The following is a 27,794-nucleotide window of genomic DNA, read 5'->3' on the forward strand; positions in this document are numbered from 1 at the left end:
TAATTAACTAATAATTACACTCTTATATTACATAGACATGTTCTGAAAAGACCACAAATGGAGGTAGTTGGCTGCATAGTACAAAAAATAGTGCAGGAGTAGCAAAGAAAAGCACAAATGAACAGCAGAGAACACAACAACCACAGCCGACTGGATTTGTAATGACAGTTTGTGAATTTGATGTGATGCTGTAAGAGTTTCCTGAATGAACTGTCAGTGCAAACCAAAAGGTAGAGGGTAGGGCTTCACAGTTAATCAAAATATTATGGCCAAATGCAATATCTAAATCAGTAACATCAGTTTTTTAATAAAGGTAAAATGTACGGCAAATCATAAAAATAAAGTATTACGGTGGCCTACAAATTATATTTTCCATATTTCTGGTACAGATCCCAGCAAAAATCACCCCATCATCATTTTAATGGCTTTTTCAGTGAAAAATTAACCCTCTGAACCCCCAGCAGTTTTGGGGTGTTTTCTGCTCCCCTCACATTTTGGCTCACTGTGGGCTTGTTTTTCACTGCAGTTACAAGTGCTGCACCTCTATGGAAACAGCACAGCTGTGGCTATCACATGGAGTCATTCAAAAATGTCTTTCCCACAGTATGAAAGAGTTATAGTGCCATAAATAATAAAAAAAATTAAAAAAGCAAACTGATTTTTTTTTTTTTATAATTTATTTTACAAAAATCGAGAAACATTGGAATAAATGTACAGAACATTTTCTCAGGTGCCCACAAGTGTCACTGATCCAGGAAAAAAAAAGTAGGGCTTCACATGATTTATTTCCTGAAATATTAACATTTTTCCAACCTGTATAAACTTAGGCGTTTTTACTGCCTTGTGCCCTTCCATGTTACTACTGCTGCCTACACACTGAAATTCAGTGAATTTTTGTCACGCGACTGTTGGGCTCACCTGAATCAATCAAGATGTCTCAGATCCGCTGAAGACCGCAGAATTTTCTGTTTTTTGAATGATCTGGATTGAGTAAACGACTATTTTTTGGCGAATTGTTGAATGAAGCATGTATAATAAAATGATTCGAATGAAAAATCACTTTTTTAGGCTTAGTTTCGTCCTTTTTTCTACCGCTAAACGGAAGTCGGATATGTTGCATTCAGGGACCGTCGGAAAATTCAAATTCCGACGAAAAAATAGGTTTTTAAAGCTTCCAGCTATGATAAACGATTGAATTTTGGCGATTTTTTTAAAAAATACATGTCTTTCTATCCCGCCGGCGGGTTTGGGGTTCAGGGGGTTAAACAGCAAAAATATTCATGAATCATGTCCTAATCGCAACATCTGTAAAATTAATTGCAATATGCCATTTTTTTTTTAAATATCTCTCAGCCCTAGTCTTGGGCAGTAAAACACCACATTGCTCATTTTAAAATTGCCCTCAGTTTCCCTCCACGGTATTTCAAAGCCTCTTCATCATCATCATGTTTTTGTTTGTGTGTCTCAGCAGGATGCGGACGGTCACGTCGCGGCTCCCGCCTCCTTCTCCGAGGCTCTCTCTCTCTTCCTGGGTCGGGCGGCCGGGCGGCCGGGCGAGAGGCTGGACGGAGAGTTCAGCCTCGCTCTGATCTCACTGCTGAGGGGATTCATCTCCTCTCTCAAGTGTCACGACACAACCTTCAAAGGTGAGCGTGCATCTGTGTGTGTCTTTTTTTTAGGGTTTTGTGGGGGAAACCTGGACACAACATGAGCAGAAAAAGAATTTAAAAAAAAAAAAAAAAAATCAAGGCTTTAACCTGACTGCGATATTAAAACTCCGACCAGCTGCTGCTTTGGATTTGAGTATTAAGAGTGAACGCTTACTGTCAGAGCTACTATTTACAGAATTAGAGGTGTGAAAGCTGCTCAAAGTCAGACACTAGTTGCTGATCACCCGACACGAACGCTAATTACAAAACGATCAGCTAACACAAAATTCAGAGCACCATCAGAACAGGCTCCATTGTTTGAAATGAGAGGGAGAGTTCGGCATCAGCTGCTGGTTAAATCACACAAGTAACCAAACTGTGGCTCCTCAGCCTCAACTTTGTCGGTGTTACCTGAGCTAACCGTCCTCGGTGTGTGTGTGTGTGTGTGTGTGTGTTTTTTGTCCCGTCAGGTGAGGTGTGGTGGAACCCGGAGAAGCTGGACACCAACACCTGCTGCTACCTGGCTCTGATCTGCCGGCTCTTCCACGTCGTCGTCAACGGAGCCGGGCAGGGAGCCTCGGCCGGGAGCTTCAGGGAGCTGATGAGGCTGCTCCTGCAGGTACAGTCAGCTCAAAATGATCCACTCGCACAGAGGGCAAGGAGAAAATCCTAAGAAACACTTTTTAAGGGAATCAAAATGTATTTTGTGGTATTAGTTAATGTCAAAGTGATTAGTTGTGTCTTTAATTTTTGTATTTCTGTTGTTTATTTTTGTATGAAAGCCCACACTACCTAGTAAATTCCAAAAATCACCTCTCATGCTCGTTATTTTATCAATCAAGCAGAAGTTTAGATTAGATTTTGTTATTTGTCATTTTTATGCATCACATTAAAGCGAAATTATGTTTCACACATCAACCAGTGCAAGGAGATCAGTGCAATTCAGTCAAACAATAAATAAGATAAAGGGGAATAAAAACAGCGGTTAAAATGGTTAAAATCAGGAGGAATAAAAAGCGAAGTCCTTTTATGCCGCTCCTCTGCTGTCCACATTCTTTTGTTTTTGTTTCACTTGAGTTGTAAATATCCTCCAAATGATGACTAGACATTAATCAAACAGGCTCTTAGAAGATTGCTTTACCTCAGCGCTGTTTAAATTGAGGATCCGTCTTCAGTGTGTCTCTGAGATTAAATTAATTTTGAGTGACTGAAGTTTTCTGTTTGCTGAGCTCATGTTGCTGCCTCCTCCTCCTCCTCCTCCTCCTCCTCCTCCTCCTCCTCTCCCTCTCAGGTCCACCTGAAGGAGGCGCCGCTGCTCTTCAGGTTCCTGTGCGTCCTCTGGGGCTACAGCAGCAACCAGGGCGAGCAGCTGGACGTGAAGGTGGGCGCCGTCCTGCAGACCCAGGCTCTGTACGTGGGCCGGGCGCTGCTGAGCGGGCAGCCGGCCGCCACGCTGGCTGACCTGGCATCAGCCAAGTCTCCAGGTACACACAGAAAACACTCACCTGAAAACACTCACCTGAAAACACTCCACTGAAAATGAACGGCTGGACCTCAGAGTTGTGTGTTATTGTGTTTATTAGTATTGTATAGTATAATGTTAGTTAATGATTAATTCAGTTTATTAGTTGTGGTTATTATGAAGTTATAATTAATTATGAAGTTATTGTGTGTGTGTGTGTGTGTGTGTCAGTGTTCCCCTCGCTGCTCGCCTGCCTCACCTCTCCGGTTCGTGAGGTCAGGAGGGCGGGGCTCGGCGCCCTGCAGAGCCTATCAGCAGCCGACGCCTCTCCCTTCCAGCCAATCACAGAGAAGCTGCTGAAGCACACCGAGGAAATCATCGCCGACCCGTCTTATATAAGCCAGGTGAGGCCGAGTGACACACACACACACACACACACACACACACACATTTCAGCTCTTCACTTCCTCGGTTATACAAAATGTTGGTCAGTTTTGTGAGAAACTTAAAACAAACTTATGTTCGCACTACAGAACAAAGTTTCCCAACTTTTTCTTTGACCTGTGACCCAGATCTGATGTTTTCTGATCAGTTTCAACAGAAAAAAAGCAGCCATGAGTCGGATTTCTCAATTCTGATCTCGAAATCTTAGTTATCAGGGTTCAAATCCTAGAAAAGTCAGTAATGTTTAAAAAAAAAAAAAAAAAAAAGCAAATACAATTTCCAAGCCCCGGAAACATTCTGTAAAATTAAATTTGAATAAAAGTTTTGGAAAACCCTGTTAAAGCTGCAGTCATTCAAAGTGAGGACCCTTTAGATTGAACTGACAAAATGTGGACTCAGTTTACTGATAAATAATTTTTTTTAACAGTTGAGGCTTCAGTCATTTCAATTATGAAATCGTTTCTTTTTGCTAGAAGTCATGGAAAAATCACTGAAAACTACCGTATAAAATAAAGTTAATGTCTCCTGGAGTTAAGTGGTACAACATTTGATCTTAAGACATGCTGCCTACATGGAAATTTATCATCACCATCAAAATAAGTACATTTTACTGCAGTTTTGGCAGCTGAGCAGTACAGAGAGAGGAGACAAAACACAGTGTAAAGACAAACAGAAACTTCATTGTTATTTGTGGAGATGCTGCAGTTTAGTCAAAACTCAAAAGCTCGGACTGAAAGTGAAATGTGTCAGAAACAAGCAGGTGGAGTGTGTTATGTTATTTTTTTTTACTATTATTTTGTTATTATTTTTGATTTTTGATTTTTTTTTTATTTATTTTAGTCTTTTGTGTATTATCCCACTTATTGTGCACATTTGTACTTGTAATTTTGAAAACTTGCAGAACATGTTATCAGTATTGGAATACATTGTACATCACCCTTCTGCAATAAAAAGAATAATCCAAAAAAAAAAAAAAAAAAAAGAAGAAACAAGCAGGTGAATTGTCGGCACAAACGATAAACTGTCTTTTGGTTTGTCCTTTAGCGCTCTGATCAGTTCACGTTACTATCAGAACAGTCACCAAAACGATCAGATACACCCTGTGTGGTGTCACTGACCGCCTCCGTGTGTGTGTCGTCTCTAAAGGCTCTGGGCGTCCTGCACGAGGAGAGCGTCTCGGCCAAGGGGAGGTCGCAGCAGAAGAAGCTGCAGGCGTCCATGGAGCAGCTCCTGCAGATCATCCAGGCCCCGGGCTGCCCGTCCTACACCGCCTGCACCCTGCTGAGCGCCCTGGGACAGGTCAACGGAGAGGTGAGGGGACGGGGCGTGTCCTTCAGGGTGGGACATGTTGGGGAGGGGTGTGTCAAGTATTTAAAAGAGTAAACCTGTTGATATAAAATGCAGAGAGTTCAGAAAATTACTTTTGTTCCTCAAGCCGCTTCAGAGAGATAGATAGATAGATAGATACTTTATTCATCCCGAAGGAAATTCACAGTTTTCAGCAGTATCCACAGAGTGCAAGATTAAATAAATAAAAAATAAAGAATAAAAGATGACACCCGAGATCTAAAGATCTAAGTACCCAATGTGCAAAAAACAATGTGCAAAAAAAAAACAATAAAACCAATGTGCATAGATGAGGGCAATGTGCAAATTTACAGTATAAACAGTAAATAAATTTACAGTATAAACAGATGATAAATAAATAGCACCCAGATGAGGGTTCCTGACACATTTATGGCATTCCTTGTGGCTGAAACCTCCCTCCTGTGTGTTTCTGCTCTCCAGTCCGTCCTGTCGGCCCTGCTGCCCCTCCTGGACCGGCTCCTGGAGCAGAGCGGCCCCGAGCCGCCCACCCTGCTGCGGCACGAGGCCCAGCTGCTGCAGCTCGTCCTGGGCAAGTACAACGAGGCGGCCGCCCCCCTGCTGGCCAAGAACCAGGCGTGTGTGGATCTGCTGGTCCGGGCGCTGAGGACGTCGGCCCGGCCGCACGCAGACATCCCCAGCTTCCAGATCACAGCCCTGGAGCAGGTCAGCCCTCAGACCTTCAGACTGCTCCATTATCATCTCCACATTACTAATGATTGTTTTAAAAAAAAAAAAAATCTCACTATGTAAATCATGAGTGAAAGCACCAAAAGTCTTGTGATATTTGATTTTGTCCATATCACCCGGCCCTAATTCCCAGACAAAAGCCAGTTGTCAGCTGTTGTTGCCTCAGTCTTCGTCAGCTCAGCGTCCTCCTCCTGCAGCTCTTCAGGTAAACTTTGTGCTCGGTCGCTGTGTGTCTGCAGATCACCAAGCCCTTCTTCTCGGCCCTGCCGGATGAGAAGGTGCAGCAGAGGCTGCTGGCTGTGATGTTCGACCTGCTGGTGGAGAGCAGGAACCCTCTGGTGGCAAACACCGTCAGCAGCGTCTTCAAAGCGGTGAGAGAAGCCGACAGCCTGAGGGATGTTGGTCAAATTAACGAGGAAAGACTCTGAAGCTCATCCTGAACCTGAAGCATTTCAAAATCATCATGTAATCATCATAATTTCTCCTTCCTGTTGCACAGATTGCAGTGGACGGCGAGCTGGTGGCCAATGAGCTCACTCCTCCAGAAAAGCCCAAAGTCACGGTGACGGTGCAGCAGACCCGCAGGAGCAAGGCCCTGCAGAGGTGAAGCTCCAGCTCACATTCAGGACGTTTAGTGGAAAAACATGGAAGCAGAAACTAAAATTAGCCGCAGGATGCTAACAGAGCCTTCATCTCTTTGTGTCACTAATGTGCTCCTCCACCAGGAAAGCCCAGGAGAGTGGCGAGGCGGGGCCAGAGGAGGGCGCCGTGTCCTGGGACAGAGTCACTCTGATCCTGGAGCTGCTGCAGCACAAGAAGAAGCTGAGGAGAGCCCAGCTGCTGGTGCCGCCTCTCTTCTCCCTGCTCGCCAGGTCAGACACGTCTGACCATGTGGAAAAGAAAAACAAGCACACACACACACACACACACACACACACCATGAACTCCTGATTTCTTTGTGCCTTCAGGAGTCTGGAGCCTCGTGTGGGCGATCAGGGCAACATGGAGTACACCAAGCAGCTGCTGCTCAGCTGTCTGCTCAACGTCTGCCAGAAACTCTCCCCTGATGGGGGCGCTGTGGCTCCAGGTGGGTGCAGGTGAAACACTGCAGGGCTGTAACCATGTTCAAACACTCACAGGGTTCCCACGCGTCCTGGAAGTCCTGGAAATTTACGGACTACAAAGAAGTCAATTCCCGCACACACTTTTTTCACTTCTGCGTTAATTTATTTCAGGGAGTTTGTCGACGTTTTGCTCATAAGAACCTCTTTCTTGATCCCCAGCCCTCGTCTGTCACCGCACTGCAGCGCAAAACATGTCAAAAACACACAAAATGACACTTTGCTCAACACGGCGTTTCTGAAAATCAGCTGTTTGGCCACTTTGTCCAATCTGAATCATTCTGAGGTGAACTGTGAACAGCCGACATGGATATAAATCACTGTGAAGTCGTGGAAAATGATTTCCTTAAAAGAACGGGAGCCCTGATTCTGGCCTCAGGAAGTTTGGTTCTGAAAGAAAATAAAGTGAAATGGAAGAAGAAAGAAAAATAAGCCGTGTATTTTGATAAATGGTTTATTATTTTGCTGTGTTGGTGTTGCCTTTCACAGCTTTAAATTATTTAATGTAACATAGCGACCAATCCAGCACAAATTAGGTAGCATTAATCAAAAATAAAAAGAAAAAAATCCTGCATCATCGACCCCAGAGGCAGATACAACCGTTCTCGAAGCATAATTTTTGTGAAAAAGCAGAAGCAAAGCCTTTGGTTTGTTTGCATTCGACTCTTTTGATGTCTTTCCTCCAAAATGGCTCTGCAGTCACTAAACGCCAGGTTTCTGTTCAACTTGACAGGGGATTTCAGGGCATAAAAAAAACAACAGTTTCATCCTGTATCCAGACTTAACCAGAATACGAAAGCCTTGATCTTTTTTTTTTTTTATATTTTCATTCCTGTAGACGTCCTGGATGAAGATAAGTTCAACGTGGAGCTGGTGGTCCAGTGCGTCAGAGTGTCCGAGATGCCTCAGACTCACCATCACGCCCTGCTGCTGCTGGGAGCCGTGGCTGGAATCTTCCCTGTGAGTGGCTTTTATTACAAATCAATGCAGCCTTCAGTTCACCTCCATGGTGATGAAATTAAATTATAAAAAAAATAAAATAAACTAGCTTGTGAAGTCATCTCACCTCGAAACAAGAGACAGGTAACAAAAATCAAAATGACAAGCAACAAAATTTAGTGAAGAATCAGAAGAATACAAGAAATAGAAAAGAAATAAGAAATATAAAGATTTGTTCATGAGAAATGTATTTTATAAAATATGTGCATTATCTCTAAATATGTGCATTAATCTGACAAAAATATTACAACAGTAAATACTGAGAAAAGAAAAACAGCATTCGTAAAAAAGTATACTTATATTTCAATCATATAAACACAGGATATTTATATCGCACTTTTGAACTGATGTTTAAATAGACAGTTTAATCGTGAAGAAGAAGACGAGGACAGTGCAAAGTGCAGGTGTGACAGGTCTGAGATTTCAAATGCCCTGATCCATGCAAGTTAACTGTGTGTGTGTGTGTGTGTGTGTGTGTGTGTGTGTGTGTGTGTGTGTGTGTGTGTGTGTGTGTGTGTGTGTGTTGTCCTGCAGGAAAAGGTCCTCCACAACATCATGCCCATCTTCACCTTCATGGGAGCCAACATCATGCGCCTGGACGACGCCTACAGCTTCCAGGTCATCAGCAAGACGGTGCAGACGGTGATCCCTGCCCTGATCGAGGTCAGCCGCCTCAGCTCGGACACACCGTTCAGAATAAGCTTCACAAGTTAAAACACATTACCTTCAGTAACCACAACCTGCAGTAATGGACACAGTGCTTACCAGTTCAGGAGAGAATAATGAATATACTGTTAATAAAGTCTCTCTGGACATCTTTCTGTCCCACACCTGCACAATCTGGAGGTGCATGTTCGATATTTTCTATTTGTAAAACATGTCAGGTAGCTTAAAGTGGCAGATGATTTATTAATTTGTTGGGTAAAACTTAAAATATTGACAAGGAATCATATTGTCACTGTTTGCTGAATCAGTCAATCAGTCAGTTAGACTTTACTTATCTATACAATAAACCAATAATACACACGCACACACACACACACACACACACACACACACACACACACACACACACACACAAATAGTAATCCTAATAATGCTAGCAATAAGTGTCCATTCAGTTAGTAAAGCACTCAATAAAATAAAAACCAATAAAATAATAATACTAATGACACAGAATTATTTATTTAATTAACAAAATCGAATGTGCAACACTTTATTCTATAGCATTCACCAGAAATTATTATTATTATTTTTTTTTTTTGGTTAATTATATTTAGTTAATTTGTTTTTTAGGTTTTGTGTTTGGTTTTGGTTTTTGGTTTTTGTGCCAGCCAGAAGAGTTTTTTTTGTTTGTTTGTTTGTTTGTTTTTTCTTAAAACTGAGTTGTCAGTTTTTGTTTGCTTTTACTGAAATGAAAGTTTACTTCATATACATTTTTTTTTTTCTGTATAAATGCTCGCAGCCTTTTGTGATTTATAAACCTGCGTCCTCCTGCTTGTTGCTTGTCGTCTCCTTGCTGTCAGCTGATCTGACTCGTGGCTCCGCCTCTTTCCCCTCCAGTCTCAGTCTGCGGGTCACGTGGACGCCGTGGTGGCGAGGATCGTGCACGTGTTCACCGACGCGCTGCCTCACGTGCCCGAGCATCGCCGCCTGCCCATCCTGGCTCAGCTGGTGACCACGCTGGGCCCCGCCCGCTTCCTCTGGGTCCTAATGCTGCTCCTGTTCAAGCAGCACGCCACGCACACCGCCAGCTCCGCCAGCGAGAAGGCAAGCCGCCGCTCTCCCTCACGCCTCGACGGCACTCATACGCCTTTTGATTTGTGCCGACATATATCACATCTTCAAATTGAACCGTTTTCACACCAGTGATTCTAAAAATATCACACGTGTTCAGTTACAGGATTCTTTTCAGCATATTGAGGCATCACAAGTCATCACTTCAGGATAAGGGCTTCTCGTAGACAGTCACTGTGGCAATAATCACTTAATAATTGATAAGTGATCAAACAAAAGTAATGACATGGACGTGGAATACACCCTTTGGCTGACATACTTAATAAAGGGCTTTTATTGGCTGAATGTATCGACAAACCAGGGTTTTAGTTGTTTTTGTGAGGAACGTTTTTTTTTTTTTTTTTCCCAGTGCCCCCTCTTTATTTTCTGTTTCATTTACAAAGCAAAGGGCAGGTTGGAAAACTGTCCCGTATCATTTAAAAGTGCTGTAAAACTAAATATGTAACACTCTCTTGTGACTGAAATGCATTGTAGTTTCTTGAGAGTGAACCAGGGATGCTGCAGTGACAGAAAACATTGCAACTTTTATGGGAATAATGCACATATTTTTACATAATGCACACACTTTTTTTTTTTTTAACAAATTACTGATGCATACATTTTTTTTAAATATTTGTTTCTATTTCCTATAATTTCACTTATGCTTTTATATATTTTTCTCTTGAGAATTTGAGCAGCTGCAACTGACCCAGTTTCTCCTCGGGGATCAATAAAGTATTTCTGATTCTGACTAAACTGTGGAAACGCTGCGTCTGCTCCACACGTATCACAGTCGTTGCTGTTAATCCGTGTGTTTCCTGATGATTTCTGTGCGTGTCTGTTCTACAGGACGCAGCTCTGGAGCGGGACGTGGACTTCTGGATTTCTCTGTGCTGCCACTTTGAGGTGTCCGACCAGCTCACCTCGCTCATCAGGATCCTGCAGTATCTGATGCAGCTGCCGCAGGACAAAGACGACGGTGAGGCGCTGTAACACACTCTGAAGACCCGCAGGCGTCATGTTGTGTGTAGAGATTTAGCTTTTAACCCGTTTTAGTACAAATTTAGTTTTTTATCCACTGGCCAGAGAGGCTAATGAGCCCCTGAAAGACAAAACTAATAAACAGAATACAAAAGAAGCAACTGATGGTGAAGCAACACTTGATAAAATGGCTGGTAAATCTAAATATTTAACACCCCAATGCACACAGCGAAAACGAGAAACCACATCAGTGTCACTGAACAGCTTGGAAAGCATCATAACATCAAAACAAAGTTCATAAAGCCACCTTATCTGACAGTTTTCAGTGTATTTCAATATTTATGTTTTCTATCCTGTGTCTCTGTGCAGCTCCGGCGAAGCGCCCGGCCGGCCGGCAAGCAGCCAAGAAGAAGGAGGAGGAGGAGGAGGAGAAGCTGATCTTCAGCGTGGAGGCTCACAGCAGCAAGGAGCTGCGCCACTTCAAGTTCCTGTCCGTCTCCTTCATGGCCCAGCTGCTCGCCTCCGCCCGCTTCATCGGGAAGGTACGGCCGGTCCACGGCGAGCCGCTCGGCTGGGGGCGGGGCTCCGTTTGTCTGGTCTAAACAGACAAATCATGCCTTTCAAATGCCAATTAGGGGGCTAATGACTCCCATAGACTTCAAGTCTTTATGCTAAGCTAACACAAAATGCTACCTATAGAAACCGAACCACTGGACGTACAGAGGCGAAAATGGTATCCAACCTCTTGTCTCAGTCTGGGGAAGTCAGTTAAAGGGTCTTTTGCCCAAAACGTAAGAGTATTTCTTTGATAAAATAAACAGGCATATACCACAGAAATGAAAACATGCCAATTAAATGTATAAAAGATACAAGATATATTTTTCACATTATATAAATAAATCCCATTGGTATGAAACAAGCCATTTTATTTAGAAAGTCCAGGGTTCCAGCTGGCCTGTGCAGTAATTTTGTCAATTAGTCAAGACTGAATGTCTGCTTACTGATCATAATAAGAATATTTGTGTGTGTGTGTGTGTGTGTGTGTGTGTGTGTGTGTGTGTGTGTGTGTGTGTGTGTGTGTGTGTGTGTGTGTGTGTGTGTCAGGTGGCAGACAGCAGTGACGTGGTGGACGAGTCTCTCCAGCAGCTGCAGCAGAGGTGAGTCTCTACCTGCACTTCAGCAGGATAAAGGGCCTCTCGCAGTAGCTCTCATCTGAATACACACTGTTGTTTGAACATGTGTGTGTGTGTGTGTGTGTGTGTGTGTGTGTGCGTGCGTGCAGCCTGCTGGAGGAGATCCTGCGGTACATCCACAGCGTGGCTCGCTGTGTGGAGGAGAACGCAGACAAACCCACAGCCAAGTTCTGGAGAGCCCTGCTCAATAAATCCTACGATGCTCTGGACAAGGTCTGTCAGCGAGGACTCTGCTGTTACTGCACCTGTTTGTAGTACTACTGCCAAAAAAACTACCACTGACCACTCTGCATATTAACACTCCCACTATTACTACTGCTAATACGGTATTACTGCTACTAATATTACAGCTGGTACTGCTAATAATACTACCACTACTACTTCTACTATTGTTGCCAGGTTCCTCCTCTCATCCTTGCTGTGTGAGCTTTTATTGTGAAAGGTTCCACAAATCGTTCAGTCATCATTTGTTCTGTGTAATGGCTCTGATTTAAAATGAAGTGAAGGTCAAAAGTCAAGCAGAAAATGGACTGAAGGAAAAATAAAATCACTGACTTTAAAAAATACTCAAGAAAAGTACAAGTACACACAAAAAAGATACTCAGTTACAGCAACGTGAGGAAATGTAATTAGTTACTTCCAGCTCTGAGTGTTGGTACTAATGTAGCTCATATCAGTACGACTTCTACTACCACTAATACCAATATTAGTGTCAATAACAATACTGATAATTATGCTTTTGCACTTATTGCCGTCACGTCCACACTGACCTCGTTGTCTCGTGTCGTCAAGGTGAACGCCCTGTTGCCGACGGACACCTTCATCACGGTGATGAAGGGGCTGATGGGAAATCAGCTGCCGTCGGTCAGGAGGAAGGCCATGGAGCTGCTGAACAACAAACTGCAGCACAGGACGCAGTGGGAGGAGCCGCAGGTACACACACACACACACACACACACACACACACACACACACACACACACACACACACATTGATTTGATTTTTTTTTTTTTTTCATCATAACTTTGTGGATTACTTTAGTTCATCATTACATTCTGTTTGCTTTTTTGGTTTTGAATTGTTTTTGTAAAAGTGTATGTTTTTTTTTTTATCTTTGTCTTATTTATTTTAATTGTATTTTAATTGAATAAACAATTAAATGATTTGCTGTTTTATCATCTGTAAATCATTTTGAGCTGCATTTTGTGCAATTACAGATTATTATTTTATTTTTAGTTTTGTATTAACCTCTAAATGATGGTTATTTTTTCTTTTGTTCATCATTAAATCCTGTTTGTTTTTTTGGTTTTTATCTTTGAATTGTTTTTTTGTAAAAGTGGATGTATTTTTTTTGTCTTCGTCTTATTTATTTTAACTGTATTTTAAAAGGATAAACAATTAAATGATTTGCTGTTTTATCATTGGGAAATAATTTTTAGCTGAGCTACAGATAAAGATTATTTTTTTATTACTAGTTTTGTATTAAGCTATAAATGATGGTTATTTTCTACTATGATGATTTAAAAAAAAAATCCTAATTTATTTTGCTGTGATTGTCTCTCAGGTCACTGTGCTTCTACAACTAAGCGGCAACCTGCTGAGCATCGTGGGTAAAGGTCACGGGAAGGTGGCGGAGGAAGAGGAGGAGCAGGCCGTCAACCGGCAGACGGCGCTCTACAGCCTCAAGCTGCTGTGCCGCAGTTTCGGCTCCGGCCACCAGGAGGCGTTTGTGCCCGTGCTGGCGGCGGCGGTGGAGCTCGTCACGTCGCCGGACGAGGAGAAGAACGTGGTGGGCAGCGCTCTGCTCTGCATCGCCGAGGTGGTCAGCACGCTCAAAGCCCTCGCCATCCCACAGTTGCCAAGGTAACCGCTGAGGAGGCGGAGCTCCCGGCATGATGTCATCTGTTTTTCAGAGTGTAGAGCCAGCGACTTCACAATAAAATATAAAAGATACTGAATATTGATCATGTCCCACAGCTTTTAGCACAACAGCTTTCGAGTTTTTGAAAGCCATTAATTATGTTTTTAAACTTAAAATGGCCCTTTCTGTTTTCTCTTATACCTCGATGAAGCAAAATGCATTTTCACTTGATTTTATGTTCGCATCATACACATTGTGTGACTCTTGTCCAAATCCCAACTGTCTGGTGTTTGCGGAAAAAAGAAAAAAAAAAAATCCTGCTATATTTTTGCTTTTGTTTTGCTGCTGGTGGACATTCTCCTCCTCTGTTGCTTCAAATTGAGACCTGACACAGTTTGAATCAGTGTGTTAGGCCAGTGGCGCCACCTACTGGCTCTTTTCTCCTGCATTGCGGAATGAGGGCCTTTATTTTTCAAGGCACCCGCTGCAGTATCAATGCATACATCAGCATGGAGTTCATCATGATGTATCGCTGTATCATTTTTTTTTTCTTAGCACAGGTCTAATTGATTGAAAACATAAGGGACCTACAGTGCACAAAATCCATCATCAATAGAAATTTTCTGGTTGATTTTTTTGCACTAATTTGAGTTTCCTTGATCGAGGCCTTGAGTCCGAACCGCCTCAGTCGAGTCAAAGTCAGCTCCCACATCTGGTCCAGTTAACTTCAAGGTTAGGGTTAGGGTTAGGGGTAGGGTTAACTTCAAGGTGTAAAAACAAGCGGGTCGAGACCAAGTCGAGACCAGGATCAGATCCAAGATCCAGATTCAAGACAAAATACCAAGTCAACTGAGTATGCTTCTTTCAAATGCAAAAAAAAAAAAAAAAAAAAACAGTGCTCAAACAGAGAAGATAAATAGAGCACTGATGAGCATGAACATTTATTGGTCTGCTTTTAATTCAGTTTAGTTTTTTGCACTTTTCTGCACCATGTCACAGTGCGGGAGAGATTATGTCGGTGTGTTTACATGCCCTTTAGTGATCGGGTTATTTCCCTCGTACAGCAGTTCCTCCGTTTCTGTCAGGCCGGGGAAGTCGACAAAACTAATTAAGATTAAGAGAAGCCGTGTTAGCACAGCTAGATCTCTGCTGGAGAAACCTGATCACCTTGCTGTGTAAACGCTTACCTGCATACCTGAGCAGCTTTTTACGTGTGTGCTTTCTTTTTTTTGTTTCTTTGTGTTTTTTTGTGGGCTTTTTTTTTTTGCTTCTGGTGGTGATTTGAGCTCTGAGCTTTTGAAGAAACACGCCTAAAATAATCATTACACAGTGTCAAACTGCTGTATTCCAGCTGCTGATAATTTTCCCACGCTGCTGGGTAAATGTCCGGGTTGTGTTTTCGTCCTCAGGCTGATGCCGGCGGTGCTGCACGCCCTCACCCACAGGAAGGAGCTGCTGGCCAACGAGATCTACCTGCTGAGCGCCGTCACCGCCATGCAGCGCGTCACCGAGACGCTGCCGCACTTCATCAGCCCCTACCTGCAGGAGACCACGGCGCAGGTGGGAGAGCGGGCCGGCACACACACACACACACACACACACACACACACCGTTCATACTCACCGTTTCATACAGTGGTCCCTCGTTTATCGCAGGAGTTACGCTCTAAAAATAACCCGCAATAGGCGAAATCCACGAAGTAGTCAGCTTTATTTTTTACAATTATTCTAGATGTTTTAAGGCTGTAAAACCCCTCACTACACACTTTATACACTTTTCTCAGACAGGCATTAACATTTTCTCACTTTTCTCTCTTGTTTAAACTCTCAAAGTTCAAACCTTCATAGAAAAATAAGTCCAGTATTATAGAATGAACGCATTCTGTACTGTACAGGAGACACGGCACGGAGGAGACTGATTGACCATGGACTACAGTCCCTGGTCGCAGAACACAATGCGCTGTTAAAAAAAAAAAAAAAAAAAAATGCAAAATTGCACTAAAAAATTCCGCGAAACTGCGAGGCCACGAAAGGTGAACCGCGTTATAGCGAGGGACAACTGTATACAACAAACTGTCGAAATTTAAGGCGTCAACAGGAAACGAGTCACAGATTTCTTTTAAGTCCTTTTGTAAAATATACTTTTATCGCAGTTTTAATTTTCTTTGTTTTTAATTTTCTTTTATTTGTTCTTATACTCAAAATTGTTTTTTTTTTTGTTTTTGTTTTTTTTGTTTTTTAAACCTGGTGACTTTATGACCTGTTTTATTTATGACTTGTTTTATTTTTATTTTATTTTTTGCTGCCTTTGTTAAGCACTTTACAACATGGATTTTGAGAAGCGCTCCATAAATAAAGATCTTGCATGTGGTTTTAGGGCTCTTATACGCCGACTTCTCCCTGGGGTGGAACTGGTCTTGATTTTTAGTCACGCTGTACCAAAAGTCTTAAACCTCCTAAAGTCACAGTCAAGCTGCATTTTAATGTTTGATTTGATATGAGGGCTGGGAGGTTCAGACTTTTCTGGGTTGGAATATTTTATTTAGACCAGGTGAAGCAAGAAATCACCTTTAAAGATTCATCGCCTTCCAGGGAGGATTTTGTACTTTTTTTTTTTTTTTTTTTGGCCATGTATTGTTAAACAGGTGTGTATTGTGAGTTCAGGTGTTTGCCAGCACAGAGAAATGGTTGTTTTCCAGTTCACTGTGACGTGGAAAAGGCCTTAAAGGCAGTGACAGTGAAATCTGTGTCAGTATTTGCGTTGGATGTTGCAGCTTCTGGTTCACAGCGTCTGTCTCCTCCAGGTGTGTCGTCTGACTCGGCTGGCAGAGTCTTCCTCCTCCTCCTCCTCCTCCTCCTCCTCCCAGCTGGCCGTGCGTCTCGCCTCCCTGAGGAGCACCGTGGCCACCAAGCTGCCCCCCAGGGTCCTGCTGCCCACCGTCACCAAGTGCTACAGCAGCATGGTCACCAGCAAGCAGGTGTGTGTGTGTGTGTGTGTGTGTGTGTGTGTGTGTGTGTGTTGGATGAAGTGTCAGTGCCACCTTTTTCAACTGTTCAACTGGTTACAAAGGAGCTGCTAAAAAAACAGAGACAGACCACAAAGCAGCTGTTAAATTCCTCATGTGCAAAATATAAAAGTACGTTACAGATTGCAGAACTACTCATTAACCCCCTGAACCCCAAACCCGCGGGCGGGATAGAAAGACATGTATTTTTTAAAAAATCGCCAAAATTCAACCGTTTATCATAGCTGGAAGCTTTAAAAAACTATTTTTTCGTCGGAATTTGAATTTTCCGACGGTCCCTGAATGCAACATGTCCAACTACCGTTTAGCGGTAGAAAAAAGGACGAAACTAAGCCTAAAAAGTGATTTTTCATTCGAATCATTTTATTATACATGCTTCATTCAACAATTCGCCAAAAAATAGTCGTTTACTCAATCCAGATCATTCAAAAAACAGAAAATTCTGCGGTCTTCAGCGGATCTGAGTCATCTGGATTGATTCAGGTGAGCCCAACGGTCACGTGACTAAAATTCACTGAATTTCAGTGTGTAGGCAGCAGTAGTAACATGGAAGGGCACAAGGCAGTAAAAACGCCTAAGTTTATACAGGTTGGAAAAATGTTAATATTTCAGGAAATAAATCATGTGAAGCCCTACTTTTTTTTTCCTGGATCAGTGACACTTGTGGGCACCTGAAAAAATGTTCTGTACATTTATTCCAGTTTTTCTCGATTTTTGTAAAATAAATTATCAAAAAAAATCAGTTTGCCTTTTTTATTTTTTTATTATTCATGGCACTATAACTCTTTCATACTGTGTGAAAGACATTTTTGAATGGCTTCAGGTGATAGCCACAGCTGTGCTGTTTCCATAGAGGTGCAGCAGAAAAACAAGCCCACAGTGAGCCAAAATGTGAGGGGAGCAGAAAACACCCCAAAACTGCTTGAGGTTCAGAGGGTTAAATTATGCATTAAATTGTCAACAAATTGTAACCATTGTAAATTTGTAATGCTTACATTTTTACCATTAATAATGAAGGCCGTCATCTTGATCGGATAAATCGGAGCTGTGAAATGACACACGGATTTCCGACCTGTCTGACGCCGTTCAGTTCCTTTTTAACAGCCGGGAGTTTGTTCTTTTTCCAAGTTTTCTTGAACGCAGCATTTAGACAGGCTCTTATAGCTCTGTTAGTTATCTGATCATGCAAACGAAAAGTGGAAAGTCACAGAAAGACAAAAACATGCGCCGACGGAAAGCAACAAAACATTTGAACGAGTGGAAACAGGAAGTGCGAGCGTTGATCTCTGTGAGGGAAACATTTCCTCAGCGACTCAAAGCTGCAGTGAGACGTCCTGTTGTGATGTAGTGACTCCCGATCGCCTCAACGTGTCGGAGCCTCGCCGTCCTCAGGTGGTTTTCCGCCTCATGACCTCTGTGTGACCTCCTGCAGGGCGAGCTGGGCCCGCTGATGAGCATCCTGCAGGAGCACATCGGCCACATGGAGAAGGAGCAGCTCAACGCCCACCAATCAGAGCTCACCGCCTTCTTCCTCACCGCCCTCGACTTCAGAGCCCAGCACTGCCAGGTCTGTCTGTCTGTCATTCACTGCTGTGTGTGTGTGTGTGTGTGTGTGTGTGTGTGCACTCAGTATAAAAATGGTTAAACACAAATTCTGCATTAATTCTGTGCCTTCAGCTGTTTATTTACATGAGGTCTGCATTAGAAAATCACTCATTTTACATGATTTTCTTTCTCAGCGGTGTGAGCTTTTATTCGATTTGCCGACCACTCACTCCTCCTTTATCACACCATCGCTCCAGTTTTTTACCTCCTGTCTACCTCCTGTCTGAAAAGCCGCTTCCTCTCTACCAGAAACTTGGATCCCGAGATCATACATTTTGTAACTTGTGTGATATCTTGTGTACATGAATTTGCAAAAAACTGCAAAAAAAAACAAAAACTTGTCAGCTGAAGTCGTGCGTCATCCTGTTGAAAACTAACCAGGTGTTTGGGTGCGCTTGTTGTCGACTCCCACGTGTCCCAGTGCGCTGTGGGAGCGACTGAGTTCTTCACTTTATCCCGAGGAGAGGAGAGAAACTGTAAAACAACAGTGGAGACTCCCACACTGAGCTGAGATAAAACAAGCGCACATAACTTTGGTAAAGAAAGTAAAAGCATGAGAGTCTGTCAGGAGGAGCCGGGGGTTCTGCTGATGTTTTTTAGGTGTTCATTCGACTTATCCAGAGCTAAACCCGGCTGAAAATATTCTGAAACAACATGATCAGTTTCCACAAGCGTCTTTATCCACCGTTTACCCAGAATGATCATGTTTTCTGTGAAGGGAAACCTCACCTGACTGAGTGTTAAGTCATGTTGTTTCAAAATTATATATCAGGCAGATTCAAAATGTTTCTGCTGAAATGTCTCATTTGGATTTAACATCACTATTCAATAAAGACAGGGGACAGTAGTTATTGCAATGACCAGGATTTATCCTTTTGTAACAGCAGTGATATCAAAGCTGTACTGATATCTCTATACAAGGAGCCCTTTTGCTCTGTCGATGATATTTGACAAATGAGAGCCTAAAAGAGTCCAGAGTTTTTAAATAAACCTCTGCGTGGATGCCGTCTCACCCGGGCGATTGAATTTCAAGCGATGTTTTATTCTCATCTTGCATTTCTTTTTGCTTCTCTTCCACCTGTGAAAGTTGTTCACCTGCATGTGTAGCAAACGTCTCTCGAGCCCTGATGCTCTCTTCAAACTCACCCGCCGTTGACTTTATGGTTTCTGAAAGGCTGCAACTTAAAATCAAGCGACATTTCACCACAGAAACCTCCCTCGTTGTTGCAGTCAGTTCAGTGTTGCAGGTCATCAGCGTCTGTTTGGTCGTTGTCGAGCAGGTAGACTCTCAAAACCCGATTTTAGTTTCTCTTAATTCATTTTCAGATCTTCTTCGGTTGGTTTTTGTGTTTGGAGCAAAATTTCAAATAGTGACAGAAAGGCCACTCATTTCAAGAATGATCAAGTGGCAGCGACCTCGTCTCAGAACCGGCTTTAAAACTCTTATTTTGAAAGCTAAACTGTTTGAATCGTTTTATATATTCATCTATATTTAGTTCTTTTCGATTTTTTGTGGCTCTCCTTCATGTTGAGTTCAGTCTCTGGCCTCTTCCTTCATGCGGCTCGACGTCTCTCCAGAGAAACCAAACCCAGGTCCCTCTCACCAGAGACTCGGTGTCGGTGTCGACGAGTCGGGAGGGAAACACGCAGCGTTTTGCTCAGGGGACTCGTGGGATCGAACCTGCGACTTTTCTGTTGCGGCGCCCCCTCTCTGTAAGCTCTAGGAAACCGAATGTGTCGTGTGTGCAGGGCGACCTGGAGAAGACGGAGCGGATCGAGGGCTTCGTGATCGACTGTCTGCTGGCCATGGTGATGAAGCTGTCTGAGGTCAGCTTCAGGCCGCTCTTCTTCAAGGTGAGACACACACAGAAACACACACACACACACACACACACACACAGCCTCTGGTCTGTACAAGTCATTTCAGCAACAACTGGAAACTGTTCAAACAGGAAAATTCACTCTAATCACTAATGAATGTGATCAGAAGACCAATTGAAACAATAAAGGTTATAATTTTAGCCAAACTCCAGTTCGAGGTTGTTATTGTTCACGAAAACTGACAGAAGAACTAAAACTAGATGTGAAAAAGCATTTTTATTAAATTGAAATGATAATGAAAATGAGGCTTTACACACAAACAGTAACTACCTGAAACTGCATTTTGTGTTTACAAAACAAACTAAAATAAAATTGCAGAATAAAATAACATAAAACATAAAATTTTACATAACATAAACATGAAATTACAGACGAAATGTCTTTAGTTTTCATCTTTGTCAGTTTATTTGGTTGTTTTTCTGACATCAGTGAAGACATTTTTTAAAACGGTCAGATATTTTGTTGAGGTTTTATTACTTTTTCTGACCTTTTTGAATCTCTGACAAATATTCAACTAAAAACAACTAACACTCAAACGAATGAAAACTCATCTAAAACTGAGCATATTCAAACAATAAAAACAAAACTAAACAAGCAAATCTGCTTTAAAAAAAAAAAAAACTAAACAAATGTTTCTGTTTTCTAGTCTTTTCTTAATTATATCATTAGATTATAATCGTATAATTGTCTTTTGTCAATTGTATTTTTTAATGAATCCATTTCTTTTTAGGGAATTCGTGAATTTAACTGATTCATCTTCACTTTTATTGTCATTTATACGTTAAATCCGTTATTCGCTGCTCTTGTCTCATTCTCCCGTCTTCCTTTCTCTCTCTCTCTCTCTCTCTCTCTCTCTTTCTCTCTCTCTCTCTCTCTCTCTCTCTCTCTCTCTCTCTCTCAGCTGTTTGAGTGGAGTAAGACGCCGGCGGAGGACAAGGAGCGCCTGCTGACTTTCTACCGGCTGGCCGACCGCATCGCCGACCGGCTCAAAGGCCTGTTTGTGCTTTTCGCTGGAAACCTGGTGAAGCCCTTCGCCGACCTGCTGAGGCAGACCAACGCCGCCGCCACAGGTGAGCCTCGCCGCCGCGACACGACATGAAACAAAACATCATGTCACACGTCAATACAGACCAGTATCAGGTTGTTGTTTCGTGTGCTGATGACACTGTGTTGTACCTACGTTTTTTTTTGTTTTTTTTTTTTTTAATATTGGAAAAAAGACATTATTGACCATTTTTGAAAAAAGTTTGAGAACCACTGCTGTAGACGATGATTTTATCCCCACTATTATGGATTTTTTGTCTTTTATTTTTCCAGAAAAAAATCTATAATTTTTTACATCAGTAACATGTTTTAATACGTAATAACTTGTGTCGTTTCTGCTTACAGTATTTCACACATTTTAAGAAAAGAGCGATTGGAAAATTTGCCATAGTTTTCAGTGGAGGTGGGGAGAAAAATCTGGGTAGAATCCAAATAATAATAATAATAATAACAGTAATAACAATACCTTTATCTATATAGCACTTTTCAAAACAAGATACAAAGCACTTTGCAGACAATTAAAAAGTCAGTAAGCAAACAGTTAACAGAATATTAAGATAAAATACAATAAAAAAAAAATAATAAAAGAGTAATAACCAATAATAAAACAGACATTAAAACCAAATAAACATAAAAAAAATCAATAAAACAAAATGGATAAAATACAACTAAAAATAAAAATAAAAAAATAATAAGAATAATAAAACCAACATTAAAAGATATAAATAAACATTAAAAAATCAATAAAACAAGATGGATAAAATACAAGATGAAATACAACAGAAGAATTAAAAGCCTTAAACTCAGTAAACAAACGTCCCAAAGCCCTGAAGTGACGACACTCGAGTCACGGCTGAAGATGCTGGCTGTTGTTGTTTATTTGTTTATTGTTTGTCTCGTCCTCATTGGTCCCTCCTCTCTGCTCTGTCCTGCAGACGAGCCGCTGTTCGACCCGGACGACGACGGCGGCGTGGAGAAGAGCGTCCTGCTGCTGCGCTTCGTCCTCGACTGCCTGCACAAGATCTTCCTGTACGACACGCAGCGCTTCCTGAGCCGCGAGCGAGCCGACGCCCTGCTGGGCCCGCTGGTCGACCAGGCGAGGACACACCGCACCCCGCCGCCCACCTCACAGCAAAACACACACACACACACCTGATTCCTACGACGGCGTGTTAGGGCCACTGCAGGGGAAGAAAAAATTACAGGGCCGGGAAGGGGGGTTATATCCAAAGAAAAAAACGCTGAATTTCCAAGATTGAAGTCGCAAATTTATGAGGAAAAACTCAGAAATTAATGAGAAAAAGTTTTGTAATTTCTTCTTTGTTTGGTCCAAGACTCCACATCTGCTGACTTTACTTTCTACTCTAATTCTACTTTGACATGGGATTCAGGAACAAGGAGATCCTGCTGATTTGATTTGAGTGTTTTCTTCTGAATCGGCCCAGTCTTCTTACTGGATCCCACAGGAGGAGGACAGACTAGTTTTCACGTTTTTTTTTTTTTCTCTCCTAAATTTGTGGGGGGTTTTTTCTCCTAAATTGACAAGTTTACACGCAGAATTTCTGAGCTTTTTCTTGCAAATTTGTGACTTTATAATCTCATAATTTTTGACTTTTTTCAGAAATTTGAAGGTTTTTCTCATGTAAATTTACATTTAATCTCAGAGAATATCCAGGTTTTTTTCTTGTAAATATACGACTTAATCATCTCAGTTTTTTCAAGAAATTTGTAATATTGTCTTTGTAAATTTACGACTTAAATATTAGAGAATTTCTGAGTTTTTTTGTCGGAAATTCATGACTTTATTCTTGAAAAGTTTTTTTCTCTGAATATCCCTCCTAAGTTTTTTTCCTCCTCACAGTGGCCCTGATACGCCGTCGTAGTTTTCACCTTCACTAAGATACTTAGGCTTTCTTCCTTTTCTCCCTTCATATCTTATAAAATGAATAGTTTGTTGTTTCTGTGTCTGTGAGCCAGAATAAGGAAGACATTTGAAAACATCATTTTGGGCTTCACTCACTTCCCATGAGCATTTTGCATCATTTTTCATACTTTACACCCTAAATGATGTCAAAACAAAAAAAAAAAAAACTCAGCAATGAAAATAGTGATTAGTTGCAGCTTTAGAAATGTTTGTAGAGCTGCAGCCGGTGTTGGTTTAGAGCACATCGGCTGGCAGCAGCAGGAAGCTTGGACAAGTTTGACTCCCGTTCTGGCTCCGACATCGAATTTCTGGAATTACAGAGTGTCACGTACGAGCAGTATTCCAGTGGTAAAGTCGACAAATTGTCCTGGGAAAGTCAGAGAGAATCGGATATTTGTGCAGATTCCTCGCTCACAGGAGCCGAGCAAACTACTGCAGCTCGTGTCGTACGTGTGTTAAATGACACGGAGGTTTTCCGAGGTACAAAACAGTGGGAGAACGAGTGTGTGTGTGTGTGCAGCTGAGAGCCAGCAAACAGTGTGCACTTCACTGACCTCAGCCTTTCTGGGATTTCTAAGTGCTGATGTCTGTATTTTTCACGACTCCCTCAGTTTTGCATCTTGAAATCCGACCTCGTTTGTAATCAAATCAGTGCGTGCATTAATTTAATCACTTGTGTGTGTGTGTGTGTGTGTTTTATTTGTTTTTCTAACTGGTGTGTTTGCGTCCCTCAGCTGGAGAACAGTCTGGGCGGAGACGACGTTTACCAGCAGAGGGTGAGCAAGCACCTGCTGCCCTGCATCGCCCAGTTCGCCGTTGCCATGGGCGACGACACCCAGTGGAAGGCCCTCAACTACCAGATCCTGCTGAAGACCAGACACGCGTCCTCCAAGGTGAGACACACACACACACGCACACACACACACACACACACACACACACACACACAGAACATCAGCTGATGTCCAAGCTGATGTGTTTCTTTCAGTTCAGATGAAATTTTTATGATCAAAATGAGAAATTTAGGAATTAAAAAATGACCACATCACACACAGTTTACCTGTTCAGGCTTAAATAAAATATTTCACCTGCTAGGAATCATTTTTACGGGCAAAAATAAATCTCATTCTTCATCTAAATATACAATCCTACTCATGTTAATGCAGTTTCCTGTGTAGAAACATTCACTGTGTTCAGTTCTACTGCAGATCAGGTTATTAATGCATCATAAAGGCCTGCTGTTAATTGATAATTCACAGCATTACAATTAGCTTTACAACATTAGTATTACAACATTACATTACAACATTTTGAGGCAAGCAGTGCTTATTTATGTGTTATTGATTTATGCACCAAGGATGAATTTCATGGACATTTGCTGCTTGGCAGATGATCATGTGATAAATGGACCCGGCCAATGGACTTCATAAGAAGAAGAGAGGAGGTTTCAGAAAGCTTATACAAAGCAAAAAAAAAAAATCAGAACAAAACCTTTATGCATGTAAAATGTGCAAGTGAAGGTGCGCTGATGCAGATTTGACCTCTAACTGAAACTGTAATTGTAATATTCAACATGCTCCCCAGTTTACTTTAAATAATAACTGTAACTATTTGCATTATTCAACAAAAGAAACCGGCCTGTTTTTATTTCTTTTTGCATAAAACTCTCGCTCAGCAAAAACTAGAAAGCGTCATTAAAAGAGGCTGGAAAAAAGAGGCCGTTTGACGCCCGCCACACCTGCTTATCCTACGTAATCTGAGCCTGGTGAGGTGCAGATTGAGGATTATAAACTGTAAAAGAAACCTCAGCCGGTGTGAAGATGGATGTGTTCTCTTTGAATTTGAACGTTTGACGGTACATGTGTGATGTGGAGCCCTGATGACCTCCTCCCCCTCTCCTCCCCCTCTCCTCCTCCTCCCCCCTCAGGTACGCTTCTCCTCCCTGCTGATGCTGACGGAGCTCGCCGCCAAGCTGCGGGAGAACTACATGGTGCTGCTGCCGGAGACCGTGCCCTTCCTCGCCGAGCTCATGGAGGGTGAGCAGACGGGTTTCTTTCTTTCTTTCTTTCTGTCTTTCTTTCCTTCTGCCAGACGAGGCCGGTCGAACCCAAACAGAAATGTTTAAAACGGCACCCGTGACCCAGTCGTAAAGGTGCACCGTGCCGAAACCGCCGGGGGTCGATTGAAGCGAGGACCTTTTGGACTTTACTGACGAGAAACCACGGAATAAGCACATAAAATATCTTTTTTTTTTTTTCCTCATATTGAATCTAAACAGTCCTGACCCTCTGCAGTTTTGCACGTTGCACCTTTCAGCCTTTAACACCGGCCGGTCTCTCTGCACATTCAACAGAAAAAAAAAATCGAGTGGAGGAGTTACAGTAAATTTAAAAATGATTTTGCTTTATAAGATGCATTAAAGCACCACACCAGTGATTTTACGTTTAGCATAATGTGGTGCTCTGATGGTTTGTTGCCATGTTCACACAGAAAAAAAAGCAGACACACCCACAAGAGGGTGGAAAAGAGATGATTGTCTGCAGTGGAAAAAAAGAGAAAATAATAATTCTAGTTCATAAAGCTTACATATTACAGCGACAAATACATGCATACATTTATATCCTCACCAGTATTTCAGGGTATAAGCATTTACTTCTTCCTAGAGGAAAACTAAGACGATTACTTGTGTTAAAGATGATGCGCTGCAGATGATGTGAACGTATTATATCTCTTCATGCAGTGTGATTTCTTTTCTTTTCTTTCTTTCTTTCTTTATTTATTTTTACCTTTGACCTGTTGGAGTTTCACTTCTCAAACAGACCGGCTTGTTTCACTTCATTTCATCTGTTTTTTTTTCTCTTCCAGACGAGTGTGAGGAGGTGGAGCACCAAGTCCAGAAGGTCATCCAGGAGATGGAGAACATCCTGGGAGAGCCGCTGCAGAGCTACTTCTAACACACACACACACACACACACACACACAGAGCACGGTGTGACGATGCTGCCTGTGTAACTTCAGAGGGATCGTCTCCTCTTCCTCATTTCCTTTCCAAGAGTTCAGCTGCAAAAACAACAGACACAATCCGTACATGTTTAATTTTCTGTAAAATTTAAACATCAATATATCACAAAATATAACTAACCTGTGCACTAAAGATTGGAAAAATGTATTTATTTCATGAGTTTCTGTGGCCGATTGGGCTGAAACATCATGAGATAAACAAGTTTTGTTATTATGTCGTCGTTCCTGTGTCTTTTGTCTTTTTTTTTTCTTCCAAATATCTGTGTGTCAAATTTAATTATGATATCTCGGTATAATTAGACCGCCAGTAGCCTCTTCCTCTCATCAGCGGCGATGTTTAGCGCTTGTGTGTCTTCGAATCAAGACTACATTTCCCATAATCCTCTTCAGAGAATGGATGTAAAGAGGATCAACACGCTGGAGGTGATGTTTTTTTTTTTTTTTTCTCCATCAGTCTTTTCACTTCTTCCAGTTCCACCACTATTAACTCTGAAGGCTGTAGCTGTGTGTTGTGGAAGAACAGCGCCCTCTAGCTGCAGCACTACAGGCTGACCGGCTTGTTTATTCACAGGAATTATCCCAGAGTCTCCAAGTTAATGTGTTAATTCTGTATTCATGATGAAATGTCACAGCTGTAGCACCTTTAAGCTTCTTAAAAAGTTGTTGTCTCATTGACTTTTTGTTTGGTTTTGTATTGAAGGTCAAACTGTGCCTTTACAGGAGAAAATGACATTAAACCGTCGGTGAAAATGTATAAAAAGTGAATCGTGTCTTTGATTTGTCTTGTTTTGTTTTTTACGAGAAAGTTATTTTCTCTGCAGACATTGAGATGCATGTATGAAAATGTCATGTTATCACTTTATCGACCCGGGTTGCATGTTTATGGCTGTTTTTCTGGTTTCTTTCTGGGTTTCGGTGCCTTTATTGATTTATTTTTTCTTCTTTTTTCATCCGACACGCCTGTGCTGTCCCGTCTGTCCTCGTGTTTTACTCGTAGAACGTCTTTTGTTCCTCTCATGACTCCGTCCTCCTTCACCACCTCCGTCTCCACTTTTGTACCTTCTGCCTCTCGTGAGCTGGTCTTTTTGTTTGGTTTTTTGTTTTGTTTCTGCCAGCGGGAGGCGACAGTTTCACTCGTCTCGCTGGATTTCAGGAATCTTCTGCAGACGAGTTTCCATTGTGAGACAAGGCAGATCTGCCACTGGGATTTAATTTGATTGTAGTTTATTTAAGTTGATTTGCAATGGAAATAAATAAGACATATCCTGGTGAAGGCGGTGGAACCAAAACACCTTTTAAAACTTTTTTTTAAATTGAAAAGTCACATAGAGTATAGACTTTTAGCCTGGTTTGAAGTGTTTATTTAAATAAAGGCAAATAAAAAAAAAAAAAAAAAAAAAGTCAAATGGATAAAAACAGCTGACAGGCATTTATTTGATCTAGAACTGAATGAATGAACACATCAACTAAATTCTAAACTTATAGACAAAAAAAAAACGTTTTTATTACAAACTCAAAAAAAAATTAAGTATAAGCCAATAACAGAGAAATAGGCCATCAGAGCTTTATGAGGAGACTTTTCTACACCACCAACTTTAATCAGGCAGTTGAAAGAGGACACACCCTCAGCTGATGTGTTTGATAGATTCCTGATCAGCAGGATGTTTGCTTCACATGAAAAACTCTGACTCATCCTGACAAACACACCCAGTTCAGCCACAACGCTTCTTTATTTATTTAATTTTATTTATT

General features: G+C 41.8%; 1 protein-coding gene across 3 annotated transcripts in view; it reads left to right on the plus strand.

The window, feature by feature from the left end:
- The window catches only part of heatr1 (HEAT repeat containing 1), a 40,537-nt gene extending 13,744 nt beyond the window's left edge, over positions 1-26,793 (plus strand). For all 3 annotated transcript variants that reach the window (XM_030078069.1, XM_030078071.1, XM_030078070.1), the window contains exons 18-45: positions 1,472-1,646; positions 2,120-2,268; positions 2,941-3,133; positions 3,343-3,515; positions 4,702-4,866; positions 5,344-5,586; positions 5,850-5,981; positions 6,110-6,213; positions 6,336-6,482; positions 6,579-6,697; positions 7,570-7,691; positions 8,265-8,393; positions 9,294-9,500; positions 10,356-10,485; positions 10,857-11,029; positions 11,592-11,644; positions 11,770-11,893; positions 12,473-12,613; positions 13,246-13,544; positions 14,952-15,102; positions 16,346-16,519; positions 18,000-18,134; positions 19,922-20,026; positions 20,955-21,123; positions 22,033-22,193; positions 23,756-23,914; positions 24,949-25,057; positions 25,887-26,793. In XM_030078069.1, coding sequence (XP_029933929.1) covers positions 1,472-1,646; positions 2,120-2,268; positions 2,941-3,133; positions 3,343-3,515; positions 4,702-4,866; positions 5,344-5,586; positions 5,850-5,981; positions 6,110-6,213; positions 6,336-6,482; positions 6,579-6,697; positions 7,570-7,691; positions 8,265-8,393; positions 9,294-9,500; positions 10,356-10,485; positions 10,857-11,029; positions 11,592-11,644; positions 11,770-11,893; positions 12,473-12,613; positions 13,246-13,544; positions 14,952-15,102; positions 16,346-16,519; positions 18,000-18,134; positions 19,922-20,026; positions 20,955-21,123; positions 22,033-22,193; positions 23,756-23,914; positions 24,949-25,057; positions 25,887-25,975 — 4,230 coding nt within the window. In that variant the 3' untranslated portion in view covers positions 25,976-26,793. The remainder of the gene's footprint in view (positions 1-1,471; positions 1,647-2,119; positions 2,269-2,940; positions 3,134-3,342; positions 3,516-4,701; positions 4,867-5,343; positions 5,587-5,849; positions 5,982-6,109; positions 6,214-6,335; positions 6,483-6,578; positions 6,698-7,569; positions 7,692-8,264; positions 8,394-9,293; positions 9,501-10,355; positions 10,486-10,856; positions 11,030-11,591; positions 11,645-11,769; positions 11,894-12,472; positions 12,614-13,245; positions 13,545-14,951; positions 15,103-16,345; positions 16,520-17,999; positions 18,135-19,921; positions 20,027-20,954; positions 21,124-22,032; positions 22,194-23,755; positions 23,915-24,948; positions 25,058-25,886) is intronic.
- Positions 26,794-27,794: the final 1,001 nt, after the last annotated feature.

Source organism: Myripristis murdjan, chromosome 19 (assembly GCF_902150065.1).
Source record: "Myripristis murdjan chromosome 19, fMyrMur1.1, whole genome shotgun sequence".
Taxonomy (NCBI): domain Eukaryota; kingdom Metazoa; phylum Chordata; class Actinopteri; order Holocentriformes; family Holocentridae; genus Myripristis; species Myripristis murdjan.